The sequence below is a fragment of the Cucurbita maxima genome, unplaced genomic scaffold, assembly GCF_002738345.1.
Source record: "Cucurbita maxima cultivar Rimu unplaced genomic scaffold, Cmax_1.0 Cma_Scf00014, whole genome shotgun sequence".
NCBI classification, from domain to species: domain Eukaryota; kingdom Viridiplantae; phylum Streptophyta; class Magnoliopsida; order Cucurbitales; family Cucurbitaceae; genus Cucurbita; species Cucurbita maxima.
The window spans coordinates 4,616,616-4,641,009 of NW_019272030.1; the positions used below are offsets into that span (position 1 = coordinate 4,616,616).

General features: G+C 41.3%; 7 protein-coding genes and 1 non-coding gene across 9 annotated transcripts; 4 read left to right on the forward strand and 4 right to left on the reverse strand.

Annotated features, from left to right (window-relative positions):
* Positions 1–525: 525 nt before the first annotated feature.
* On the reverse strand, positions 526–1,549 carry LOC111489199. Its single transcript, XM_023137307.1, has 2 exons — positions 1,433–1,549; positions 526–1,013 (listed from the first exon to the last, which is right to left on the reverse strand). Coding segments are annotated over exons 1-2 (399 nt in total). The 5' UTR covers positions 1,434–1,549; the 3' UTR covers positions 526–615.
* A 525-nt stretch (positions 1,550–2,074) lies between these two features.
* On the forward strand, positions 2,075–7,741 carry LOC111489196. Of its 2 annotated transcripts, XM_023137303.1 has the most exons (3): positions 2,075–2,901; positions 7,258–7,547; positions 7,581–7,741. In XM_023137303.1, exons 1-2 carry the CDS (start codon positions 2,501–2,503, stop codon positions 7,502–7,504), a joined length of 648 nt encoding a protein of 215 aa, XP_022993071.1. In that variant the 5' UTR covers positions 2,075–2,500; the 3' UTR covers positions 7,505–7,547; positions 7,581–7,741. The 2 variants fall into 2 exon arrangements, with proteins under 2 accessions (XP_022993071.1, XP_022993070.1); XM_023137302.1 differs by having other exon boundaries at positions 7,258–7,741.
* A 1,816-nt stretch (positions 7,742–9,557) lies between these two features.
* LOC111489190 lies at positions 9,558–11,630 on the forward strand. Its single transcript, XM_023137294.1, has 3 exons — positions 9,558–10,095; positions 10,183–10,554; positions 10,912–11,630. Exons 1-3 carry the CDS (start codon positions 9,787–9,789, stop codon positions 11,569–11,571), a joined length of 1,341 nt encoding a protein of 446 aa, XP_022993062.1. The 5' UTR covers positions 9,558–9,786; the 3' UTR covers positions 11,572–11,630.
* A 40-nt stretch (positions 11,631–11,670) lies between these two features.
* LOC111489198 (17.6 kDa class I heat shock protein 3-like) lies at positions 11,671–12,506 on the reverse strand. Its single transcript, XM_023137306.1, has one exon. The coding sequence runs from the start codon at positions 12,348–12,350 to the stop codon at positions 11,868–11,870; it is 483 nt and encodes a 160-aa protein (XP_022993074.1). The 5' UTR covers positions 12,351–12,506; the 3' UTR covers positions 11,671–11,867.
* Positions 12,484–13,946, reverse strand: LOC111489191 (UDP-glycosyltransferase 76B1-like). The gene has a single exon (XM_023137295.1). The coding sequence runs from the start codon at positions 13,915–13,917 to the stop codon at positions 12,577–12,579; it is 1,341 nt and encodes a 446-aa protein (XP_022993063.1). The 5' UTR covers positions 13,918–13,946; the 3' UTR covers positions 12,484–12,576.
* Positions 13,947–14,684: 738 nt separating this feature from the next.
* On the reverse strand, positions 14,685–16,618 carry LOC111489193. The gene is made up of 5 exons (XM_023137296.1): positions 16,191–16,618; positions 15,777–16,103; positions 15,326–15,668; positions 15,173–15,253; positions 14,685–15,094 (listed from the first exon to the last, which is right to left on the reverse strand). Exons 1-5 carry the CDS (start codon positions 16,437–16,439, stop codon positions 14,982–14,984), a joined length of 1,113 nt encoding a protein of 370 aa, XP_022993064.1. The 5' UTR covers positions 16,440–16,618; the 3' UTR covers positions 14,685–14,981.
* A 4,562-nt stretch (positions 16,619–21,180) lies between these two features.
* Positions 21,181–24,180, forward strand: LOC111489797 (rop guanine nucleotide exchange factor 5-like). Its single transcript, XM_023138174.1, has 7 exons — positions 21,181–21,744; positions 21,834–21,950; positions 22,037–22,191; positions 22,636–22,710; positions 22,786–23,076; positions 23,145–23,501; positions 23,564–24,180. The coding sequence occupies exons 1-7, from the start codon at positions 21,462–21,464 to the stop codon at positions 24,065–24,067; spliced, it is 1,782 nt and encodes a 593-aa protein (XP_022993942.1). The 5' UTR covers positions 21,181–21,461; the 3' UTR covers positions 24,068–24,180.
* A 79-nt stretch (positions 24,181–24,259) lies between these two features.
* TRNAD-GUC lies at positions 24,260–24,331 on the forward strand. Its single transcript has one exon. It is a non-coding gene; the product is annotated as a tRNA-Asp (tRNA).
* Positions 24,332–24,394: the final 63 nt, after the last annotated feature.

The following is a 24,394-nucleotide window of genomic DNA, read 5'->3' on the forward strand; positions in this document are numbered from 1 at the left end:
AGGCGGCGGCGGCGGCGATAGCGAGGAGGAAGAGGTGGAAGATGGAGAGAATGAGAGCGTGAAAGAGTATAGCGTTAGAAAATCGGGTTTAGGACGGCGTTGATTCCTTGTTTGTGATAAAAACAAGATAGGAATGCTGTCTACTTTCCGACACATTTCTCTTCGGAGATACTATAAATACTATAAAATTTCTTGATTGATTTTGGTTGTTTTTAATATATGTATGAACATCATATTATTATAAACATGATGTGAATGTTTGATTAATCCACCACACCTAAATGGTGTGAAAGTTATCTTATTTATAATCAAATAAATTACAAGGATATGGAAATAGTAATAAATGGAAATAACAATAAATGGAAAGATACCTATGATAATAAGGCAAATAATAAAATATCAAATATAATATATATGGTAAACTATAATTTATTACTAAATATCCTTAACACATGAATACTAATTAATCCCTAATTACCAGTGTTGATTTTCGATGTTTTAAAGTTTTTCATTTCTGACCGCATTCTAGAATGAATCTATGCAGCTAATTTTTGGATAGCTGCAGGCAGGAGCACCTTCCGTTCCATGAGCTGGATAACAATCTCCCAAAAACCTTCATCCTCTCGTGGTAACATCTTTGAATCCCTCCGCTACAACTACGCTAACCCTTTCGTACTGAAAATCCGAACTTTGGGGCTTGGCTCCAAAGATGGCATTTCTATTCCTCGTAATTGCCCATATGAACAGCACCAAAAACGCCATTAACGCACCGTACCCAGTTGCAAAAAAGATCAGCCCAGCAAAAATGGTTAGAGGCCGAAGATGATCCTGTTTATCGGAATGCCGCCGTGGATCTACCGGCAACGAATGCATCCATTTGGGGACATTTCTCAGACCAAATCGCCACGAAAACACACTGCTCCACTCAGTTGACTTGCTAGTCCACGAGCTTAATCCCACAAATAAGGGATTTGCTAATTTAGGCGATTTTACCACGTCTCGTCTTTGACCCACTGTCGTCGTAAAACTCTTCAGCTTAACACAAATCCTCAGAGAAAACAACAAAATTTCCATTTTCTTTTGTTAAATATTACTATTTTAGTGGTTTGATTTCAGCACGTTTTATCAGATTCCTAAAATCTAGACTAAACCGTAATTTTGTACCATCAAATTGAAATCACATAGACATTGTTCCTTAAATTTCTAAAAAATTCTGTTTTCTTCTTGTCCACAAATGACGAGAAATAAATCTCGAGGAATTCATTAAAGATAAATCAAAATTGGTTTAGATTATATTTAAACTAAACCCAAGTGTGTGCTATAAAAACATCACAAATAAATACGATGGATTCAGAGGAAAATGGGTTTAATAACGTTGACCTGAATATTTGTGTCTTAATGGAGAAAAATAGGATGAATGCAAGAAACTTACTGATATAAACGGAAGAAGGGGGGGTCCGGTGAATCTCCGGCACGGCGGCGACAATGGCTAGTAAGAAAAGCTACACTGCAGGAAAAATCCAAAGAGATGGCATGATCCAAATTCCGTAAAAATGGTAGGAAGTGGGATCAATGCGATCCCTTTGGATGCTTCCTGAAGTTGCACTAAATTCAACAAACACCCTCTCTCTCTCTCTCCAACTTTCTCTCTCACTCTCTGAGACGAATATGGTGATGAGAGGGAAATGCGGCAATGCACATAATATATAAGATGCTGGAACATTGACCAGATTTCTTGGGGATTTTTTTTTTTTCTATAAGTTTGTACCTACGCATGGGCCTATTATTTGAACCCCATATTGGTTCTGGATTGGGCTCTGAGCTTCTCAGTTGGAGATAAATTAGCCCACACAACCTCAATCCAACCTCATTTTCGCCGTATTGACAGCTCCTCTAATATATTTTGAGATTTAACTTTATTTATTAAAAGAAAAAAGAAAGGGGACCCTTGTGGCTGTGGTGGGGCTTGGATGGCAGGGCCCAAAAGCAGAAGAATATGGAGGAAAGGAAAAGAATGGGTTATGAATATGATGGTGATGCCTCTGCTTCTCACACTCTTTAGGCTTCTGCCTTCAACATCTCAAATTATGTATTAAGTTTAAATCAATTAAGATCCAATGATGTTGATTGGACTGAAGTTGTTCTAAAATTGAACATACTCCCATTTCATACAAACTTTAATTAGGCGTATTAATTTAATCCATACGAACCCCCTGAATTATGTAATGATCTTCGAAATATTTCTTCGTCTTTTTCCCCTCTGCAACTCTGCGACTGTTATAGCCTGCACGTCGCCACTGACACCCAACAAAGCAGCCGAAATAGGGACACCCACCGCAGTTGCTTCTACTTCTCACGCCATTACTGATTATCACAGCAAAATCCACCCTAAACCGAATTTCTACTCTTTTGCTTGATGGGAGTCTCTTTTCTTTGTGGGTATGCACGGTTCTGGCCTCACAGAGCCATTACATGAGGTTTCTCTTTCTGGGTCTTTGCGATGACGACCACTCAAAACTCCCACGTTGTCGCAATGGAGGTAGGAGAAGTAGAACAGCCTAGCCGGACTTCAGCCGCCGGCGCTGACGCCTTACTAGCCTCCGACGATGTGCGGCAGTGCTCGGGGCAGTCGAGGGCTGAGATTGTGGGGGCGGCGGCGGAGAAAAGAAGGGAATCCTCTGCGTCGGAGTGCTCTGTAGAGATGGATCTGGAATGTGGGTTGTCTGAGATTAAGGTACATTTGACGAAAATGGGGAGGGATTGTCGGATTTGCCATCTGAGTTTGGATGCTTCTAATCAGGAATCTGGAATCCCCATTGAGTTGGGTTGTTCTTGCAAGGACGATTTGGCTGCTGCTCATAAGCACTGTGCTGAAGCTTGGTTCAAGATCAAGGGCGACATGTAAGTTCCTCCAAATTGAATAACGCCTAATTTTTCTTAGGAATCTGTAGTAATCTTGATTTTTGCTTCTGCTTTGTGCAAATAGTGGCCGCCATTACAAGTCCCATCAGCGTTTTCTTAGGATCCATGTTTTTGTTTCCTGCTAAAGAACAAAGCCAAAATGAAATGTGGTTCTTTGTCAAAACGAACAGAAGTTTGATTTTCCCTAGTAGATGCAAATGCTTTAGTCTGATGTAGTATTGATTAGAGCCCATTTCTTAGCTTTCTTTGAGGTTTTACTGAAATATTGAATGGTTTTGTTTTGAGTTTTAAATAGCTTTCTTTGAGGTTTTACTGATATTCACATCTCCACAAGTTCCGGCATAGCTATCAATATCAATTTCATCTATTAGTTCAAAATGTCTTAAACTAGGTTCTCATTTCATTTCACCACTTATATGGTCAAAAGGGTTTGTTAGAAGTTAAGAACTATCTTCACTATATCTTCTGCATAAGTTGAAAATGAGCATATCTAAAGAATTGAGTTATTATAGTTGGATCTGTCAAGAACTTTATTTCTTTTGGCCCTGCTACCAAACCATGTGTAGTTTGGCTAGGAATTTTTTTCATTACCGTGTGAGATGCCATATCGGTTGGAGAGGGGAACGATTCATTTTTTATAAGGGTGTGGTGAGGGAAGCCCGAAAGAGAAAGCCCAAAGAGGACAATATCTACCAGCGGTGGGTGACCTGTTGCAAATGGTATCAGAGCTAGACACTAGGTGGCGGTGTGCCAGTGAGGATGCTGGGCCCTAAAGGGGGTGGATTGTGAAATCCCACATCGATTGAGAGGAGAACGAGTGCCAGCGTGGACGTTGACTCCGAAGGGGGGTGGATTGTTAGATCCCACGTCGGTTGAGCTTTCGACTACAACCAGCATTTCTTTCTCGAAGACAGTGTATCTCCGTTAGGCATCATTGAGCTTTCGACTTTCGTAAACGATGGAGTGGCCTTCCTGAATAAGAACCCCACCTAGGGCAAAGTCAGAAGCATCTGTTTATATTTCAAATGGCTTTGTAACATCTACCAACTCGAGGACAGGACCCCTCGTCATGGTTGTTTTTCAGATCTTCAAAGGCCATTTGACAATCATTTGACCACGACCAAGGGTGGTCCTTCTTCAACAGCTCTATCAATGGGGCGGCTCGTCGTGAAAACCCTTCGACGAATCGCCTATAATAGTTGGCTAATCCTAAGAAGGACCGCACATCGGATACAGAAGTAGGAACTTTCCATTCTTGGATAGCTTTTATCTTATCGCTATCCATACTAATCTGTCCACATTTGACGACATGTCCAAGGAAGTTGATGCATGTTTGTGCGAATGTACATTTCTCTTTCTTGACATACAGTTGGTTATGCCGCAGCTTGTCAAACACCAGCTTCAAGTGCACTTTGTGTTCCTTTAGGGTTGTGCTGTAAACCACTATTTCGTCGAGGTATACTATGATGAACTAATCCAAATATTCTTAGAAAAGTTGGTTCATCAACGTGCAGAAAGTAGCTGGGGCGTTTGTTAAGCCAAAGGGCATAACTAGGAATTCGAAGGCCCCATATCTTGTTACACACGTCGTCTTGGGCTCATCCCCTTCGGCAATACGTACTTGGTAATACCCCGATCGTAAGTCCAACTTCGTGAAGTACTTGGCCCCGTGAAGTTGGTCGAACAAGTCAGATATTATCGGCAGCGAATATTTGTTGCGTACTGTCACCTTGTTTAAGGCTCTATAGTCTATGCACAGACGCAACGTCTCATCCTTCTTCTTTTGAAACAGAACGGGGGCTCTGTAGGGTGCTTTTGTCGGGCGGATGAATCCTGCCTTCAGCAACTCATCCAGTTGCTTCCTTAATTCGGCTAGCTCAAGCGGAGCCCTCTGGTATGCGTTCTTCGCTGGCGGTTTAACCCCGGGGATGAGTTCGATTTCGTGATCAATGCCTCGACGAGGTGGTAATGTTTGGGGTAAGCTCTCTGGCACTATGTCAGCATAGCTGTTTAGTACCTCCTTGATTTCGTTTGGGACAGTTTCCTCGGTGGTCGCTTCTTCCATCAGTGATATGGTCATAAATGTAGGTTCCTCTCGTGCGAGTCCCCTTTTCAATTGTATGGCCGAGATCATTCGAAGATTACCTGGTTGCTAATTGCTTGCAGGTATTACTGTGGGGTTGCGGTCGGTGATCACTAAGCATTTTGCCAGTGGCATTGGGATAACTTTGTGTTCTAAGAGGAACACCATCCCAAGTACCACGTCAAAGTCGTCCATGCGAGCTACGACAAGAACTCCATCCCTATGGTGAGTCCCAATCTTCGGGCTTCTTGATCGGCAATGAAGTTGTGGGTCGCTCCTGAATCTATCAGAGTGCTCTTGCTTGGTCGAGAATTTATTGTCGCAGCTACGAACATGAGCCCTTTCTCTATCATCTCCTTCGGTTCGATCTTCCGTTGGAAGGCTGACAAGAATTTAAGCGCGCCCATTCGGGGATTGTCTTGATCTTCCTTCTTGTCTAGCATAGTCTCGACCCTTTCGTCATTGCTCTCTTGAATGGACACTTGGAGCGCAGTGAGAGAGGCCCGATGAGAACAGTAAGATACTTTGTGGGGACCTTTACACAGCATGCATTGTAAAGGCGTCGGCGGGTGGTTCCTTTGATGGTAAGGTCCTCGAGATGTCCCCGCTTGGTTGTTTTGAGGAGGTCTATCTGTCCATCCGCTTGGTCTGTCGTTACCTCCGTTCGATCTGTTGGGGCTTCCATTTCGATGACCTGGTGGCTTGTATGTCTTGCCCCCAGTGTTTGGGGCTGGTGTCATTCTTCTTTGGGATCTCGCTTTGTTCTCATAGTCTAGGAGTCTCTCGGCACAGGCCATTGCGGCAGCTAGGGTTTGGACCTTGTTCTCGTGTAGCTTTGTTTTGGCCCACGGTTGTAACCCAGTTATAAAGAAGAACACCTTGTCCTTCTCTGATGTACCCCTGATATCTAACTTTAGGGTTGAGAACTGTCTGACATAGTCCCGTATGCCTCCAGTATGTTCAGGGTTACTAGTTTCTCCATTGCTATATGTCCTGCGTTTTCGGGGAGGAATTGGTCCCTCAACTCTTTCTTGAGGTCCTCCCACGAGTCAATGGTGCACAATTCATCCTCGATGTCTTGCACCTTCGTACGCCACCACAGTTTGGCGTCGTCTATGAGATACATCGAGGCTACGGTCACCTTCTTGTCGTTGGTACAAGCCGTTGTGGCTTTGAAGTATTGTTCGACATCAAAGATGAAGCTTTCCAACTCTTTGGCGTCCCGATTCCCTTTGAAGGCTCTAGGATCTAGGAATCTTAGTTTGTTGGACCCTGCATTAGCTTGCCCAGCCGTGATGTTCTCCACGGCTTTCATGGTCACTTCAATTCGAGTGCTCATGGAGGCCATCCTTTCTTGGATGTCGTCGATTGTTGTTCTGAATTCATCAGCTAATGCATTGAACAAGCTCATCATTGTATTTTGTAGCACGTCGAACTCTTTGCCACGTCCCTCCTTGTGCGCGACAGAGCTATCCGGACTGCTCGTAGGAGCAACTCTTTCTTCGAGCGAGGTCACTCGAAACATCAGTTTGCGATTGGCAACCCATCCAGGCGGTTGCCCATTGCGTCGATTTCTACGACTTTCCCACTCAATTTGGTCACCCGTGCTTCCAGGAAGCGGAGGGTGTCAGGGACTTATTTGAGGAACAGTATTTCCTCCTTTATTAGCGTAAGCCGGTCGGCTTGTGCTTTGGGTGTCGACTTTGTCGCCGACATGGTTTCGGTCTTTACTGTGTCAAGGAGCTAACAAAGCTCTGATACCACTTGACACAATCACACTTTTAAAGGCAGCGGACTAACAATTGTGCGGCACTCACTTTCCAACGACAAGTGAGCTAAGCCAATTTGTTCTTGCGTCGCCTACGACCAAGCGACGTATGATCGAGCCTCTAGCCTCGGTTTTAAAAGAAAGTTTTAGAAAACGAGGGTAGAGAGAGATTTTTGAAAGAGACGTTATATAAGCAAGCAAGAGAGAGATAACAACGGCTTAGCATATATAATCTTGGGTAGGGAGAAGTTGATAACTAGTCATATTCCCTTATAGTACATTCTTAGGCATTTCATGTCTGGCACGCCTAGACATGATATTTTTTAGGCGTCATACGCCCTAGAACTACAAAAGTAAAAACACTAGAATGAAAAGACATGACAAGGGTTTGGCTTGTCATGGGCATGCGGCCATGGGCAACACACCCTGGACGAGCATGACCGTGACACTTGGCTTGCACTTACCCATTTGCAATTTGTTACAGCACATGTGAGATCTGTGGATCAATTGCACACAATGTTACTGTTACTTATGAACCTGATTCAACTGAGCAACGCAACGACTCAAACGACGAAACGACCGCAACCACAGCAGCAGCTGTGGTAGTGCCACCACACTCTATAGAGGCTCGGAACTTCTGGCAGGGCCATAGGTTCCTGAATTTCTTACTCGCGTGCATGGTTTTTGCCTTTGTCATATCATGGCTGTTTCACTTCAAAATACCCTCATAGTGAAAAGCTTCAGCTATCTCTTCATTCTGCAACAGCTCGAAAGGTCGACTATATCGTGTCGTTACCAGCTCGAAAGCTCCCTGAAATGGAAGTGTCTGTAAGTTTGTATATTGTTATTGAGGTTGTTGTGTATTTTCTTAAAATAGCTTACTGAAGACAGACAGACAGGTTGGATTGTTGGTTGATGAATTTCACAATCAGTTGATGTTCGAAAAGATGCCGGAACCACTCAGCCTAGCTGGATAATTCCCTGTTTAGATTCCGAGATGTAGTTCCTTCCTTACCAACAAAATGGGATTTCTGGTTTCAGCAGACAAACAAAAATTAATTTATGTCATAACAGAAACGTTTGATCAAATCAATTACATAAAATATTTCAAAGCTATTATTGACGTTTTAAGGTTCATCCACAAATGTTTTTGGTTCATGTATCATCTTCAACAAAATCTTCAACAAGTGTCGAACAATATATTTCATTTAATAATGTTTGGTTCTTTTTTTCAAGATGTGACCCACGGATCTTGTATCATATTCTATTATTGAGAATAATGATAATCGCATACCTTCTATTACATTATTTGGGGTTAGTGTAAATTATTTTTGTAACATTATAGAACATTATTAAGTTAATAAGCGCCTAATTTGTGGTTTATGATTTTCAAAATTATTAAAAAGTGAGTTTGACGAGTCTAAACTAAATTTAATTAAGATCTATTCACCAAAACATAGAACTAAATTAGATAAAGATTGGATTTTTTTTCATCATCTTTTTTGGTCGGATTGAGCTGCAAAGAACATGCCGTGATTGGCGGTGACTGTCCTAATACTGTAATGTCTGTGTTTTTTTATATATATATACATATATATTCATCATATTTATTCTATTTATTTCTTGAAATTATTTCAGAGAGCCAAACAGATTTGAGTGAAAATAATATAACAGGAAATATAAAAAGCTAAAAATGAAAGTAACGGTCCAAAAAACATCTGCCCGCATCAGATTTTGCATTCTTGAGAACGTGCACACCATTATTGATACCCTAAATAAATAATTTATGCGTTGATTTTCGAATTCTCCGAATATATACCATAGTTTTTGTCTCTTACCCCAACCCGCCGCATATTAAAACTATATATTATAAACGATAAAATTTTAAAACCAAGATTCATGATAATTTTAGATTACGGTTGAGTGTTTGTAACAACCACTGACCGACCGACCACCTTGCATCGTCCAAACACAAATTTGAATGTCGGCCGCTTGCTGCGGCATCGGTAGTGCATCCATCGTCGACATGTCGGATGGGGTTAGAGATTCAAAGGGGGAGAGGGGGGGAGGGGGGGATGTTCTTCCTTAAAACCTTATCCACTTTTTAATGTGAATGATTCGTGTTCATGTGTTTCCTGCCTGCTGTGAAAATCCGCAAGGTGCCATTGTTTTTTATTCGAAGGAATTTAATTTAATTAACACGTCAAAACTTTATTATAATTGGTGAAAGAGAATGTTTGACTAATAAATATGAGTTCATTAGACTTAAAGTTCGTTTTTTTAATTTAATTATATATATAACAATGTATGGAACTATATTAAATTTCGATCGACTAAATTACTCAACAATTTCCAAATGTAAATGTATTAAAGGTTCTTTTTTTGGTATGGAAATAGGAAAAGTCAAATTTGTTGTTGTTCTTTTACATGAAAAAAACATATATTTTCCCATATTTTGTTAAGGTATATAAATAATTTGTGATGATATATATACCAAAAAAGGAGAGATTTTGACTAATATTAATTTAGAAAATTGGAAAAAAGAACTAAATTCCGTATCTGGTGATAACATAGACCACATCAATCAATTTCAAAACATCTGAATTATACTTACTCAACTTGGGTTGTAAATTAGTAGAGTTACAAACCAAACTAAGCCACTAATTAATCAATAATAATGATAAAATGAATTAATTAAGAGCAAATTTGAAACCAACTGTAATGATGAAGTTGGCAAATTAAGAATAATAATAATAATAAAAGAATGGAAAACGTCGGCGTTTGGGGATTTTAAATGGTATAAGTTACCAACAGACTAAGTTTGCAAAGACAGACAAAGAGAGAAACAGAGGAGAGACAGAGCGTGCAAACACGACATAGCGGACCACGTTGTAACGAGGGGCCACGGTCGGTTGGTCTTCCATTTCCTTTACTTCTTTTTCTTCCTCTCTTCTCTCCTTCACTCATACCCAAACCAAAAAAAAAAAAAAAATCCATTCTTTCTTTCTCTCCAATGAGGAAGCTTTGTCCAAACTTCGACCGGGAAGACGGTCTCGACACTGTCCTTGAGGTTCCCATTCCGGAGGAGATGTTTTCTTGCCCCACCTACAAATCCCACGCCATCTCATGGCAAGCTATGAAGTCATGGGTTAAGTCCAGTTATTATAACAAACCCTCACATGTTGCTTCAATTGCGTCTCTGTTTGGTGGTCGCAATGCCGAGATCCAGCTCCTCCTCGGCGTCGTCGGCGCTCCCTTAATCCCTCTCCCCATCGCTTTTCATCATCAATCCATTACTCGCAACATCAAAGACAACCCCATTGTAAGTACAAAAATCTCAACTTTATCACTTTTTTTGAAAACCCATTTGAAATCTCATTCACCCATTAATGATTTTGGGGTTAAACAGGAGGCGTCGATGGCGAAGTACATAGTGCAACAATATATAGCCGCAGTGGGAGGGGAGCATGCTTTAAACTCAATTCATAGTATGTACGCCATGGGGAAGGTGAAGATGGTGGCGTCGGAGTTTACTTCCGGTGAGGGGTATTTTAACGGTAAACCGATGAAGGCGAAGAACGGAAAAGACGGAATTAGCAGCGGAGAAATGGGTAGCTTTGTAATTTGGCAGAAACGGCCGGATCTTTGGTGCTTGGAAATGATGCTGTCCGGCTGTAAAATCAGCGCCGGCAGCGACGGTAAAGTGGCTTGGAGACAGACTCCATGGCATCACTCTCATGCTTCTCGTGGCCCTCCTCGCCCCCTACGCCGATTCCTGCAGGTAAATTTCATCCCCTTTTTTTAATTTTTCTTTTTAATTGCAAATTAAAGTGTGAATCCGTATCCAAGATTTTCTAGCGGAATTTTCATTTCACCTAATTTCAAACCGAATAATAGCGTATTTAGTGGAAAGCGCTTAAACGTGTCGGCTACACCACAGCTTCAAAACTCAGTTCACAACCGATATGGTGGCCAAGTATTATTTCTTTAATCTTCTTTTACTTTTAAAAACAATTAAATATTCTTTTAGAATTTTAAATAATTAAAAAACTAAAAATACGAAAATTATCTATGGGCCCGAATGGCCCAAATACGCTGAATGGTGTTTAGTGACGTAAGCAAGATTTGTTTTTGACAGGGGCTGGATCCAAAATCGACGGCGACTCTGTTCTCAAACTCAACCTGCATCGGCGAGAAAACGATGAACGGCGAAGATTGCTTCATTCTGAAACTGGAAGCGGAATCTTCAGTTCTAAGGGCAAGAAGTAGTAGCGGTGTCGAAATAATCCGGCATACGGTTTGGGGATATTTCAGCCAAAGAACCGGCCTCCTCGTGCATCTGGAAGATTCGCATCTCCTCCGGATCAAAACCGGCGGATCTCGAAACGACGACGTCTTTTGGGAAACGACAATGGAGTCGACAATTCGGGACTACAGAACGATCGACGGCGTGAACATTGCACACGCCGGAAAAACAACTGTCTCACTTTCTCGATTTGGTGATGGTGCCGAGGGGCATTCGAAAACGAAGATGGAAGAGATTTGGAAGATCGAAGAGGTTGATTTCAATATCAAGGGTTTGTCGATGGAATTCTTCTTGCCTCCCAGTGATTTGAAGAAGGAAGAAGAAATTGGAGTAGTTACGAGTGACGAAAAGTTTCCGTCGACGATGCGGCGTGCGTCTGGTGCTGGTTCGAGGATTTATTCGTCGAGAGTGGCGGCAGTTGATGATGATGAATCGGAGGGGAGTAGCCGGAGTGATGAAGATGAAGATGATGATTCGTGGTCAAGTGCTTAAAGATTAAACTCAAATTTAGAAATTTTGTACATAAATCCATGGTTAATATACATATAAATAAGGACTTTTTACTAATTAGACAGGTTAATGCGCTTCAAATTATAAATTGCAAGGAAAGTAATATACATACGAACTCCATTAGATATGTGACAAGATTGTTCACAGTTCTTAGAACCATTAGAAAACGAAAATCACTCCATATTTACATTACACAACCAAAAGGGAGAAGCCTAAAGGGTGTTATTCGACATTATCAAACCAGTGCGCAAAACAGAGCACGAAATATTCACACAACACTATCCGGCGATGTCGATGGCCTTAACCTCCGGCTTCCTCTCCTCCTGTTTAGGTACCATCACAGTCAGCACTCCGTTCTCCATTTTGGCGTTAATTTCATCCATCTTCGCGTTCTCCGGCAGCCGGAATCGCCGCATGAACTTCCCCATGCTCCGCTCCACTCTGTGCCATTTCTCATTCCTCTCCTCGTCTTCTTTGCTTCTCTCTCCACTGATCTGCAGAACTCTCCCTTCCTCAACCTCCACTTTCACTTCTTCTTTCTTCAGCCCCGGCAGATCCGCCTTGAATATGTGAGCCTCTGGTGTCTCTCTCCAGTCGATCCGAGTGTTCGCAATCGCCGTCGTTTCACCCGTGCCGAAAGATGGAACCTTCGCCAGACTCCCCGGAAATTGCATCCCTTCTAATGGATCCCATATATCCAGAGAGAACGGATCGAAAACGTCGGTCCGTCGGCCGCTGAAAAAACTCGGAATTAACGACATGGCCTGAATCCAAGAATGAAAGCAATAGAAGCGGTGGGAAAACGGAAGGGGAATTTATAGCGTGCGAGGGAAAAGTATCGCCGTTTGTTTGATCTGAGAGAATTGTACAAGTGTCGGATTAATTTGTTGATTAGTGGAATACGTGTCGGATTTGATGTTGGAGTTGTCAAAGACCCCTTGCATGCAGGGGGGAGCGATTCAGAATCGACTAAATTCATTGCTATCTCTAAGTGGTGAGGATAAAATCGACTAAATTCTGCATTGATTGGAATGTGGAGCCGCCTTCCTTGATACAGCAATCGGCCTTTTCCTTCAAATCCTTCGCCCTCGTTAAAATCCCACCATTTTCCCTCTCCGTCATTAACTTCCTAATCCCCTTCTCGATCTCCCCTCTCTCCAGTTTATCGCCCAACAGAAATCCAATTCCCCACACGTCGCTAACATATCTGGCATTGGCCATCTGATCCCCCAAGCAAGGATAACACAGCATCGGAACCCCTTCGCATATACTCTCAATCGTCGAATTCCAACCGTTGTGCGTCCAAAACCCCCCAATCGCGGGATGTGCTAGTACCTCCCTCTGCGGCGCCCATTTCACAATCAATCCCCGTTCACCCACCACCATCTCCACGAACCCGTCCGGCAGCGACTCGAGCCACTCGGACCCACTAACCATCCCCGGCCGGACCACCCACAAGAAGCAGTAACTAGAGTTCACCAGGCCCCAAGCGATCTCGACGAACTCATGTGGGTCGATGGTGGCGAGGGTGCCGAAGCTGATGTACAGGACTGATTTGCGGGGCTTTGTGTTGAGCCAAGAGAGGGAGGAGTGGGGGGGTTGTGGAGGAGGGGAAGTTTGTGTGCGTGGAAGCTGTTTGTGAAAAGGTCCGAGTGGGAAAATTGGGTTAGGGGAGAAGAGTTGACGGCACCTGAGAAGGGGCTCGTGTTCGAGGTCATTGAAGGAGTTGAAGATGAGGGCTGAGGAGGCTTTGGTTTGAATCAAAATGGAGGATAAGAGTTGTTCAATAAGAAGCGGACATTGGGCTTTCACCGCCGGCAGATCTTTCACTCTGAGGTGTGGGAAATCGGGTAACGGATCTTCCGAAGAAGGCAAGAGGCCCTTGCGACGAAGATCAGGAAGGCCAACCATAGCCAAAAATGCAGAGATATTCCCAGTCCTCAGAACCACCCTCCGTATCTGAAACTCATCAGCCACGCTCTGAGTGAAGTGCCAATGAGCATCCGTGATCAGGCACCCGATGTTGCTTGCCGCTACCAACTCCGACACGCACTTACGTAAGGGCTCAACACACCGACCGTCGTTCATCAAAGTTATGATCTCTACCACGCCTCTGGCAGTGATATCGCTGTGGGAGAGGGCGTGGGGAATGGAGCGGAATGTGAAGTTGGGGTAGTCTGAAGGGTGGGGAGGGTTGATATGGTGTATGTGTATGATTGTGATGGAGAAGCCTTTGGAATGGAGGATTTGGGCGAGATGAAGCATGGGGTTGATGTGGCCTTCGAAGGGCAGAGGAAACAGGATGAGGCGCACATTGGGGCCGTTCATTTCTCACCCTGACTGCTTCTGCTTTGGGTATCGACGATCGACGGGAATCACTTGAATTTATAGAGTGTCCAATGGGCCAATTGGTTCCACACAGAAGGAAGAGAAGCAGAAATCAAATTATCAAATTGGAAAACCCAAAAGAAGAAAGAAAGCAATAGAATTGAGTGAAACAAGGAAGAAAGTCGCGTATCAAATGAGCTGTCACTGGACTTGGTAATTGCGTAGGATTTACGAATCTTATCGGACATGTTCCAAGGGCAACAGCTTTTGTTTCTTCCTACAATATACTTTTTAATCGTTGAAGTTATAATATTAAATTTTTAATTTTTAAAAATTATGTTAGAATATGTTTCATAATTTTTTTAAAATTTATTAAATAAAAGAATTGGGGATGGAGACAGCAAAGCAAGACCTATGAACACGTCTAGTCATCAGCATGTGTGGCCCCGACACACCGGATTCAAAATTCAAAAATCTGACGCACAATATATATATATATGATAATAATAAACTGGGGGAACACAGCGTTTGACCAAGTCAATAGAACCAAATCGGAGGGGATGTCCCAAAATTTGCCCATTTCAAAATTAAGAAACGCAATAAAAATAAAATAAAAGGAATAAACGACGATTTTGAATTAAATGTCCCGCCACTCAAATAGTCAATCAAACAACTAAAAACTGCCAAAACATTATTTCGATTTCAAACTTGAAATAAAGTTTAATAATAGAATCTATTATTGAAAAATTACACATTGATGCAATTAATTAATGTGACAAATCCCAACATATGTCTCTTATTATTTATTGAACCATTTCCTTAATCCCTTCGACATTAACACAGGACAGAGTAGTGTGTAAAGGGTTATACATGTTTTCCCCTCACAAAACACAACTTTTATCTAAAATCACACTATAACCCACAGAATTACAGACTTATTGCTTCCTCCTACTACCAAAAATCCTTCCTTTTTCAATCTTTTCACTTACTTTAATGCCTTCTTTATCCCTAAACCCCTACAAAACAATTTCATCTTCTTTACTCTTTGTCTGCTTCGCCAACAATCAGTATGTCCATTCCTGAGGTAGGTGAAGTTGCTCCTGATTTATGGCTACCTCTCCCCGGAAACTCCTTGGCAGTGGCAGAACCGGCTTGTTTCTCCGGGATGAAATCGAATCTGTAATTTGTAAGAACACCATTACAACGAGTTTGAATTTAAGCCATGTAGTGAAAATTAGGGGAATTTTTTGCTTACTGAAGCCTGGCCATAGGAAACCGTTTAGTGGGGCTTGAATGGGGCTTCTCATCTCCTCTGGAAATCGAACGGCTGGGCTTCCTGAATAGGCAATGGAGTTAAAAACAAAAGAAACCCATGTGATGGCTTAGAAGAAGGGAGGTTGTGGAATACCTTTTTTCTGAAAGGATTCTGAAGGGTTCACATATTTGCGAGGCAAGAAAACGCCGGTTCCGGAGGAAGCCCTTTTGACGCCAGATCTGCCGGGATGAATGCAACGCGTGGCGGCGGAGGCGTTGGGCGTTGGCTGCTGGTGTCGGGGTGGAGGAAGCCATGGGGAATGGTAGAAATCGCCGCTGCCCCCACTGCACCGGCCCCTTGCATCAACAAAAGTTCCCTCTCTGTTTCGAAACTCTGGCTTCCAGTGTGGCTGAGCCGACCAGCCGACCTTAGCTTGTCTTCCCCAAGAAGAGGCACTAAGAGCTTGCAACACCAGATCCCGCTTCACTTGCTGCGCCTGTAGAAGAGGAGAGTTAAATATCTCAGAAATGTAAGACGACCCATAATGAAAAAAAGAGAACAGAAGTGTTAAAATGCTGGGTTTAGAACATTGGCAACAATTTACCTGCGCCGCAAATGCCAAATTCCGGTCGCAGTTACGATTCGAGAACAGCCCATAATCCAGTTCATTTACCGATTCAACAGGAACAGAAGACCGAGCACCCAAAAATCCCCTTACAAAAGGGACATTAGTGTGAAACAGAGTTGTTCCGCGGCTCATCTGGAACCTAGTAGCCTCTATGGCAGCAGCATGTACAAGGGCTCTAGCATCGTTCACAGCCCCAGAAAGCGCCAAGGGAGGCGATTGCACCTGAGAAGGAGTTTCAGAGCGAAACCATGTGTCTATCCCGGCCAAAGTCGACTGAGGAGAGCCAGTTTTGACATACTTGTTCTAAACCCCATGAAAAAAATAGTGAAATCAGGAACAAATCGAAACACCCAAAAGATAGGTAGAAACGAAGATTTCATTAAAGGGTACCTCAAAATTGTTAGCTTTGGAGGAGGGAGATGTGGATTTGTCAGTTTCAGAGAGGGAGGTCCATGCAAACTGGTGAGCCAAGCCCTCAAAGAAATCGTCGTCGTCGCTACCGCTGCTATCCGTGGAGTCGGTGGAGCTAACAGCCGATTCCAAGGGGGAGTTGAGGTCGGAGAAGGAGGCAAAGGAGTCAGACTCGTAGGGAAACTCAGTGGGGAAGGTGAAAAGAGAGGGGTCAAGGGGAGTGGCCATGGGAGAGGTGGGAATGGAGGGCGGAGGAAGTTGGGGAAAGGAAGAGGGTGGGAGAGGAGGATTAAATAAGGAGGGAAAGAGAGAGTGACCCTACAAAGGAAGGGATGAAAGGGGAGAGGGAATGTTTGGGAAGGTAGAAACAACACAACACTTGAAATTTGGATTTGGGGGAACAGTTCACAGATTCAAACTTCAAAATTGAGGCACAAACAGAACAGGGTTTCCCTTATTTATTATGTCCTAAATCTTTTAATCTTTTTTAACCTCCTTTTTTCAATTTTCCTATTATTTATTTATTTCTTTATTTATTTTTCAAAATAATTTTAAAAAAAGAAACTGCTGCATCTAATATTAGAATGAAAACAAGAACGTATTTTTATTTCGAAGATGTGGGACCGGGGCAAGCGTAGAGTGAAGTGGCGCCTATAAAATCTGTGGGTGGCACACAAGATGGGTGCCACAAAGGGTAACCAAAGACAATCCCCAGCCTTAATCGGCATGTACAATCTGAATCTCTGACGTGGCACCAATACACATTCACCACTTTAACTGCCACCCCTATTCTCCCCGTCCCCCTCTCTTTTAACGGATACGGCCTTCCTTTTTTCCTCTTTATTTTATTTTTTATTTTTTATTTTTCTTCTTGGGGTGTGGATAAAGTAGCGGACCCCAAAAGGAGTATCCGCTGGATTTGATAAAATTCCCGCCAAATCTGGTTTCAAAATAAAGATTTGAATGTGGAGGGTGGGGACTTCACCAACAGGTTCACCTGCCGAGAAGGACACTGACTCCGGTAGTAGTAGTAGGACATCGACAACGACCCCAGTACAGTAATAACCAATAATATAAATTATATATATATTAATAAATATGTTAAGACGCAAAAATTATAAAAATAAAATCTTGGAGGAAAGGACTCATTTTGAAATTTACACAGTGCCACACGTATCCCTATAAAGTTCACCATTAATGGACACTTTAGTAGCTTCTTCTCTAAAAGATAAAAGTTTTTAATTTTGTGTTCAAATTTCATTAGTAATAATAACAACATCAACAAATCTTAATTTAATGAAAATATATATGTCGGAGTTTAATGGGGGGGAAAAATAGTGGATCGGTGTGTATGGTTGTGGCTACAACAGAGATTAGAAAAAAAGATACAAAGACCAGTCAAAATCAGGGATTTCATTAAAACAAACGACCACATGCTCCGCTGACGCGTGATTGAAACGCGCGAAACCGGACAATTTATGGCGGGATGAGGAACTGGAGAGTGTAAGCCAGGGAAGGAAAGAGCGCGTGGGAGATGCATTACTGGCATGTGGTGTTGGGGTTAAGACTGGGATTGATTTTAAGTAAAAAAAATAAAAAGAAAATAGAAAAACAAAACTCCCGCCAAAAAGCAAAGCACAAAAATCGAATGCAGCCGTCGCTCTCGACAAAAAGATAGAAACAAAACCCTACGAACTTATTATAATTTTTTATACCAATAAATACTTTAAAAATAATACAAAATATATTAAATTGATTTATATCTATCTATATTGAGATATGTTATAGATAATAAAGTATAAATAAATAAATGAATAAAATTTTAGAAAAATTCACACCCATCATTACAAACATTAGTACTACTAATAACTAAATTCGTGGACACATTGCTTGCTGAGTCCCTTTGTTCACTTTGTGTGCTAAGATTGATTGAATTAGTGGTTAACCTGTGCTTGAACGAAGAGATTCTAAGAAACAACTTCCTATGGTATGGGAGGGTCCCCTATCGATAAATCAAATCACTTGTAAGAAAGTAATTTCACCGCTATTTTGACTTCTACAGTTCAATGACTTGGACGCCTTAACGTGTCCCATTGATGATCATCTAGAGAAAACTAAGAGTAGATATTCTTTTCCCACGTACTAACAACTTATGAAGAGAGGAAGTCTTGAATATTGAGCTGCGTAGATAAGGCCAATCAGCTGCCCCTTGAATGACTTTGTTCTGCCTCCTAAGATTCCAGAGAAGCTCAATCCTCGAGGAGCAACAAACCTATCTTCATTGAACCAGACAAGCCTCTAGTAGTAGTGTCCAATTCCAAGCACCCATAGACATTGTTCTTGTCTGGGGAATCCTTTGTACTGACAATGTTCTTGTCTACTGTCTGCTGTGTTTTGATCATACAAGATAAGGGGGTTTGTGTAAGGAATGTTGGAACGGAGGGTTAAGGGCAGGACATTCTAGCATCACACAAACTTGCTTGTGAAGCTTAAATGAAACAAACACCAAGAGAATTACATCAAATCCATCTTGTTATAATGCAAAAACTACAGCAATTAACATTAACTATAAGCTCCAAACTTCTGTAGCATTCCAAAAGACTTGGGAGTTATTCAAACCATGCTGCACAAGGTTCTGCACTGTCCTTGGAAAGACATTTACCTGCTCAAACGGATAGCCTGTGCTGCACATCCTAATCCTATGGACGGGCATTCAATTTTCTGATCCCAGGTCTTTGAATACAGTACTTGCATTGCAGAAAACCAGATCCTCAACCTAATTATAAGCTCATTGTAAAGCTTATTTAACCTATTGAAGAGACCTGATAATTTTCCTGAGGGTGCCTCTTTAATTGGGCTGTTTGCCAGTTAGGTATTGTTAAGGTTTTTCTTCGAGGAGATGTTTATATGCATCAATCTCTAAGTTAGCAAGAGTCGTCTAAGCCACACAATGAATGTGGTACTCAGCGGCCTTGAAACTCAAGAGGTTTTGATGTCACCATACCAGACATTTACAGTAGTTACTTCAATTTCATTCTATGAACTCTGCACGATGTGGTAATCCCTTCTTTCTCCTCAAATTACACTAAAAAAGCAACATGAATAACGTTGGTGCAATAAGCAGAGACAAGAAGTGAACATGGGAGACGCACAGAAACTTACATTAAACCATTCACCAAGAAATTAATGCTAAAGAAAAGCAAAAATCCTTAAACCCTCTGTTTCGAAGCCCTAGAATTGTAAGGGTCGCAAAAGCCCAATGGATTTGAAATTATTTCCGGTGTAGAGATGAGGATCAGAGAAGAGAATGAAATGAGTTGGTATGTGTATACCTGTAGGAAGATCGGAGAGCAGAGAAGCATATAGCGCTTTGGCTGTGGCTGCGAGCTGCGACGCGATGGAGATTGGAAACATGAAATTTGTAATCTAAAATTTTAGAATTTGCTAATCTCATCCAAACATTTTTGTTATAATTATAATATTAATCATAATTTTAAAATATTATAACGGAATTAAAAATTTCCTATTTATCTCTCCTCCTTTTTAAACACTAATCCACCTAAAATTTATATCACATCAGGTTGGGTTGAATTTTTTTTTAAATTGAAAATTTGTACAGTAAATAAGTATAATTTTTAAAATAATAAAAAAAATAGATTCACAGACCAATTTAGCCTAACCCATAATCAAAGTGGTGGGTTGGATTGGGATGTGAGGGTTATTTTTATCACCTACTCAACCAACTTAAAATTTTAATATCGATCTACAAGTCAACTCAATTCCTATGCATTTATAATAAGTCGACTCAGAGACCCAACCCAACTCAACCCTCATCCACCGTCTAAGCCTATAGACTTGAGGCTCAACTTGAACTCATTTCATATCCGACACCGTTTTTATCATCACACGTATCAGAGAATATGTAAAACTCCAAATTATTGGCACTTTATTTGAAGTTGTCTCGTGTGCAAATAATTACTAATTTTTTACCAAGTTTTCTCAAACTATGGCCTACATCATAGTATAAAACATAACTTTAGTTATATAGATACTATAGCATTGAGTTTATCGAAATTTTGAGTTAAAAAAAGAGAATTTTTGGGACGAGTTTTTGATATTTTAGAAACAACATTCTAAGCTCGAAGCTCAAGGTATAGGTAAAGCAAGATTGAAATGCAAATGGAGGGAAAGGAAGTGGATTTGATGATGAACGTAGGGAAAAGTAACCACAAAAGTCAAGGATTTCCCATCTCAAACGGCTACAAATTTATATGAGTGTATCGAACATCCAAACCAAGCGTTAGTGTGGATCTACACCTCCTTTTTATGATCTCGAGTTTGAGAAATCAACGTAAACTCAGGCATGGAGTTTATTTTTTTAAGTCCAAAAAGCATCAAACTCGAGATTAAACTTTTCACGAGTTGAATAACGTGAGATCCTATATCAGTTAGAGCATAAAAACAAAATATTTCTACTAGACACGTTTTAAAATCTTGAGAGAAAACCCAAAAAGAAAAATATTGAGCAGCAGTGAGTTGGAAATAAGGGAGTTTGAGTTCTTGCTCGTATAATTAATTTATAAACAAATAACACTATTTCCATTAAAACTACTAGATGTTATGCTCAAAATGGATAACATCGTATTATTGTAGAGGTCACTAATTCATAACATGCTCTCTTTTCAAATTAAGAAGTATATGCTAAGAAGAGACTTTAGAACAATCAAATGAAAGTCATAATTTTTGGAACCCTACAAATCTAAAACAATCAAGACATCAGCGTAACATAAAGTCAGGGTACCGTTAGTTACATTTCAAAATAAAGCTAACTTTAGTTCTTTTTTACTTTTTGATGAAAGTAATATCTTGAACATCTTTAAAATTTCTTCATTGTAAATTTAATTTAAATTATTTTAAAGTACAAACAGCATCAGAAGTTCTTCAAATTTGAAGTTTGGATCAGAGGGGACAGGTGAAACCGGATTCAAAATTCGAAGGGGAGTTGACAAATTTTTTAACGCTATTTCTTTTAAACCTTGGCCTGTTCGTGCCACTCTGGCACTTAGCTTTAAAATCAAATTTGGGGAAAGTGAGAGAGCTACAAATTTGAAATCAAAATCTTCTCTCCTCATCTTTCTGATACAAGTGAAGCAAGAAACAGTGAAAAAATGAAGTCTTTCTCAGACCCACTTCACCAATTCTCTTGATCATCTTCTTCCATCTCTATTTTCTTTGCTATTGAGCTTAAAAATGGAAGATTCGGTCAAGAGAAGCGAAAAAGCTCGAAAATTTGGCTCTAATGGAGCTGGAACAGAGTCGTTCACCGAGTTCAGTGCTGTATCTGGGGAGAGCAGCTCAAGCAGGTCCAGCTCCGACAGTTCCGCCGACGACTTGAAGGCTGTGGAGTGTTCTTCACCGCCCCAACTCGGCTGGCCGATTCGCAAGGCTCAGCCTTCCAAAACTTCCAACTCCAGAGAACAAAACTCCAATTCCAATGGTTCAAAGATAAACAAAACGGTCCCCAAAGTTTCGGGTTAGTTTGATTTATCATCTTTCTCGTGCACTCAGCGAAATCATTCCTTGGTATGCTTTGATGGGGTTTTTGTTTGAACTTTTGAGCAGAGTTGGAGATGATGAAGGAGAGGTTTGCAAAACTGTTGCTTGGAGAAGACATGTCAGGTTCTGGAAAAGGGGTTTCCACTGCTTTGGCCATCTCAAATTCCATTACCAATCTCTGTGGTAAGCTTTCTCTTGCTTTCATTTATGAAATTTTGTGTTCTTCCTGTTTACATGGGTATTTATTATGTTCTTTGTGCAACTTGAAGCCACCATTTTTGGGCAACTTTGGAGACTTGAACCCTTGCCAACTGAGAAGAAATCAATGTGGAGAAGAGAAATGGAGTGGCTTCTCTGTGTCAGTGGCCACATAGTTGAATTAATCCCCTCTTTCCAAACATTCCCTGATGGAAGCAAACTGGAGGTAATTTTTCTACTTGTTTGGTTTGGTTGAAACGGTCCAAGCCTACCGCCCGTACTTTTAGGTTTTCCTAAAGATTTTAAAATGTGTTTATTCGTGAGGGATTTCCACCCCTTATGAGTAAAGTTTTGTTATCCTCTCTAACCAATATAGGATTTCACAATCCACCACCCTTTAGGGCCTAGCGTCCTTGTTAGCACGCCGTGTCTGACTCTAATATCATTTGTAACAGCTCAAATTCACCGCTTGTAGATGTTGTCTTCTTTGAACTTTCCCTTCTAGGTTTTCTCTCAAGGTTTTAAAACTCGTCCTAATAGGGAGAGGTTTACACCCTGATAATGAATATTTCGTTCCTCTCACCAACCGACATAGGATCTCACATTAGTTCATTGGTATCATGAGTTTCTGTTGGGTTGGTGCGAATGATATTCACGGTTTCTTCTGTAGGTTATGACTTCCAGGCCAAGATCTGATATCTTCATCAACCTTCCAGCTCTCAGAAAATTGGACAATATGCTGCTTGTAAGATTGGCCTTGTTTTTGCTGCACATTATGCTATTCAATTCCCATTTATGATAAACTTGGCACTGTTTATAGGAAATTCTAGAGAGTTTTACGGACACCGAGTTTTGGTATGTCGATCAAGGCATCGTATCAGCCGATGGCGATGGATCGTCTTCATTTCGGAAGATAGTTCAGAGGCAGCAGGAGAAGTGGTGGCTTCCAGTGCCCCGAGTCCCGGTGGGCGGTCTCGGTGAAGATTCAAGGAAGCAATTGCATCATATTAGAGATTGTACTAGCCAGATATTGAAAGCTGTAAAGGCCATTAACAACATTGCTTTGAATGACATGGAGGTTCCTGAATCTTACTTGGAGACTCTTCCTAAGGTTTGGATGCCATTGTGTAAAACAGCTTACTTTCAAGAATTGCATAATCCTAAAGCTTTTGTTTTCAGAATGGGAGAGCCTGTCTAGGAGATGTTATATATCGTTATATTACGTCGGAGCATTTTTCGTCCGAGTACTTGCTCGACTGCCTCGACTTATCCTCGGATCATGTCGCTCTTGACGTTGCCAACCGTGTCGAGGCTGCTATCTACGTTTGGCGACGTCGAGCTCATTCGAAACCCCAACTCAATCCAACTCGTTCTTCGACAAGATCATCTTGGGAGATGGTGAAGGACCTAATGATTGATGGTGACAAAAGAGAGTTTTTAGCAGAAAGAGCTGAGGGCTTCTTGCATTCTTTGAAGCAGCGGTTTCCTACTCTAACACAAACTACTTTAGACACTAGCAAGATCCAATTCAACAAGGTAACAACATTCATTCTTCCACTTTCTCAATTATGATCCATTTCTAATTTCCAAGTTTTCAGGATGTTGGAAAGTCCATTCTTGAAAGCTACTCAAGGGTTCTAGAGAGTATAGCATACAACATCATTGCTCGAATCGACGATTTGCTTTATGTCGACGACTTAACTAAGCATTCGGGTAGGCTGACATCAGTCGCCACGGTTAACGTAGTCGGTCACAAGAAGGCTGCTTACTCGGTGCATTTCTCAAGCACTCCATACAAACTCACATCCACTACTCCAAGCTTTTCGCCAGCTCCAAAGGTTAGTCCTGCCAAGACTGAGAGACCGCCATTTCTCAACAACAACAATAACAGCAAGCCTCCTCGGCGCGGGTTCGGAGTAAAAAGAGCCTTGACGAACTATCTCAGTGTCGAGACGAAAGCGAAAACTTGCACAAATTCAATTGAAGGGCCTGCTTCAATTCAGAATATTGTTGTTAATGAAAGTTCAGAACAGAGAAAGAGCTCTTCTGCAGATCAAAATGTTATAAACTGCAGCAAATTACTCGCTGACACGACCAAATAGCCAACCAACAGATAAAACGTGATTTTCTAGAATTGCTATCATTTGTTCTTCACCAATATAGAGCTCTTTTCTTCAGCTCACAAAAAATATAATATAACATTTATTTTATATTATATTTTTATTATTTAATAGTATTCTCTCGATTTGGATAAAATTAAATTTAATAATTTTAGTAGTGACGAAGATCAACAAGTCGTTGTAGTATAGTGGTAAGTATTCCCGCCTGTCACGCGGGTGACCCGGGTTCGATCCCCGGCAACGGCGAGAAGTGTTTTTTATTATTATCTCTTTCAAGGTTTCAATCCGACTTGTCGTTGAAGGGTGAGG

Coding starts and splice junctions, on each gene's coding strand:
- LOC111489196 (XM_023137302.1), top strand. CDS start 2,501: ATGACGACCACTCAAAACTCCCACGTTGTCGCAATGGAGGTAGGAGAA. Junction 2,902..7,257: donor TTCAAGATCAAGGGCGACAT/GTAAGTTCCTCC, acceptor AATTTGTTACAG/CACATGTGAGATCTGTGGAT.
- LOC111489190 (XM_023137294.1), top strand. CDS start 9,787: ATGAGGAAGCTTTGTCCAAACTTCGACCGGGAAGACGGTCTCGACACT. Junction 10,096..10,182: donor ACATCAAAGACAACCCCATT/GTAAGTACAAAA, acceptor GGGGTTAAACAG/GAGGCGTCGATGGCGAAGTA. Junction 10,555..10,911: donor CCCTACGCCGATTCCTGCAG/GTAAATTTCATC, acceptor TGTTTTTGACAG/GGGCTGGATCCAAAATCGAC.
- LOC111489198 (XM_023137306.1), bottom strand. CDS start 12,350: ATGTCGTTAATTCCGAGTTTTTTCAGCGGCCGACGGACCGACGTTTTC.
- LOC111489191 (XM_023137295.1), bottom strand. CDS start 13,917: ATGAACGGCCCCAATGTGCGCCTCATCCTGTTTCCTCTGCCCTTCGAA.
- LOC111489193 (XM_023137296.1), bottom strand. CDS start 16,439: ATGGCCACTCCCCTTGACCCCTCTCTTTTCACCTTCCCCACTGAGTTT. Junction 16,104..16,190: donor CCAAAGCTAACAATTTTGAG/GTACCCTTTAAT, acceptor CATGGGGTTTAG/AACAAGTATGTCAAAACTGG. Junction 15,254..15,325: donor AGAATCCTTTCAGAAAAAAG/GTATTCCACAAC, acceptor TTGCCTATTCAG/GAAGCCCAGCCGTTCGATTT.
- LOC111489797 (XM_023138174.1), top strand. CDS start 21,462: ATGGAAGATTCGGTCAAGAGAAGCGAAAAAGCTCGAAAATTTGGCTCT. Junction 22,192..22,635: donor CTGATGGAAGCAAACTGGAG/GTAATTTTTCTA, acceptor TTTCTTCTGTAG/GTTATGACTTCCAGGCCAAG. Junction 22,711..22,785: donor AATTGGACAATATGCTGCTT/GTAAGATTGGCC, acceptor CACTGTTTATAG/GAAATTCTAGAGAGTTTTAC.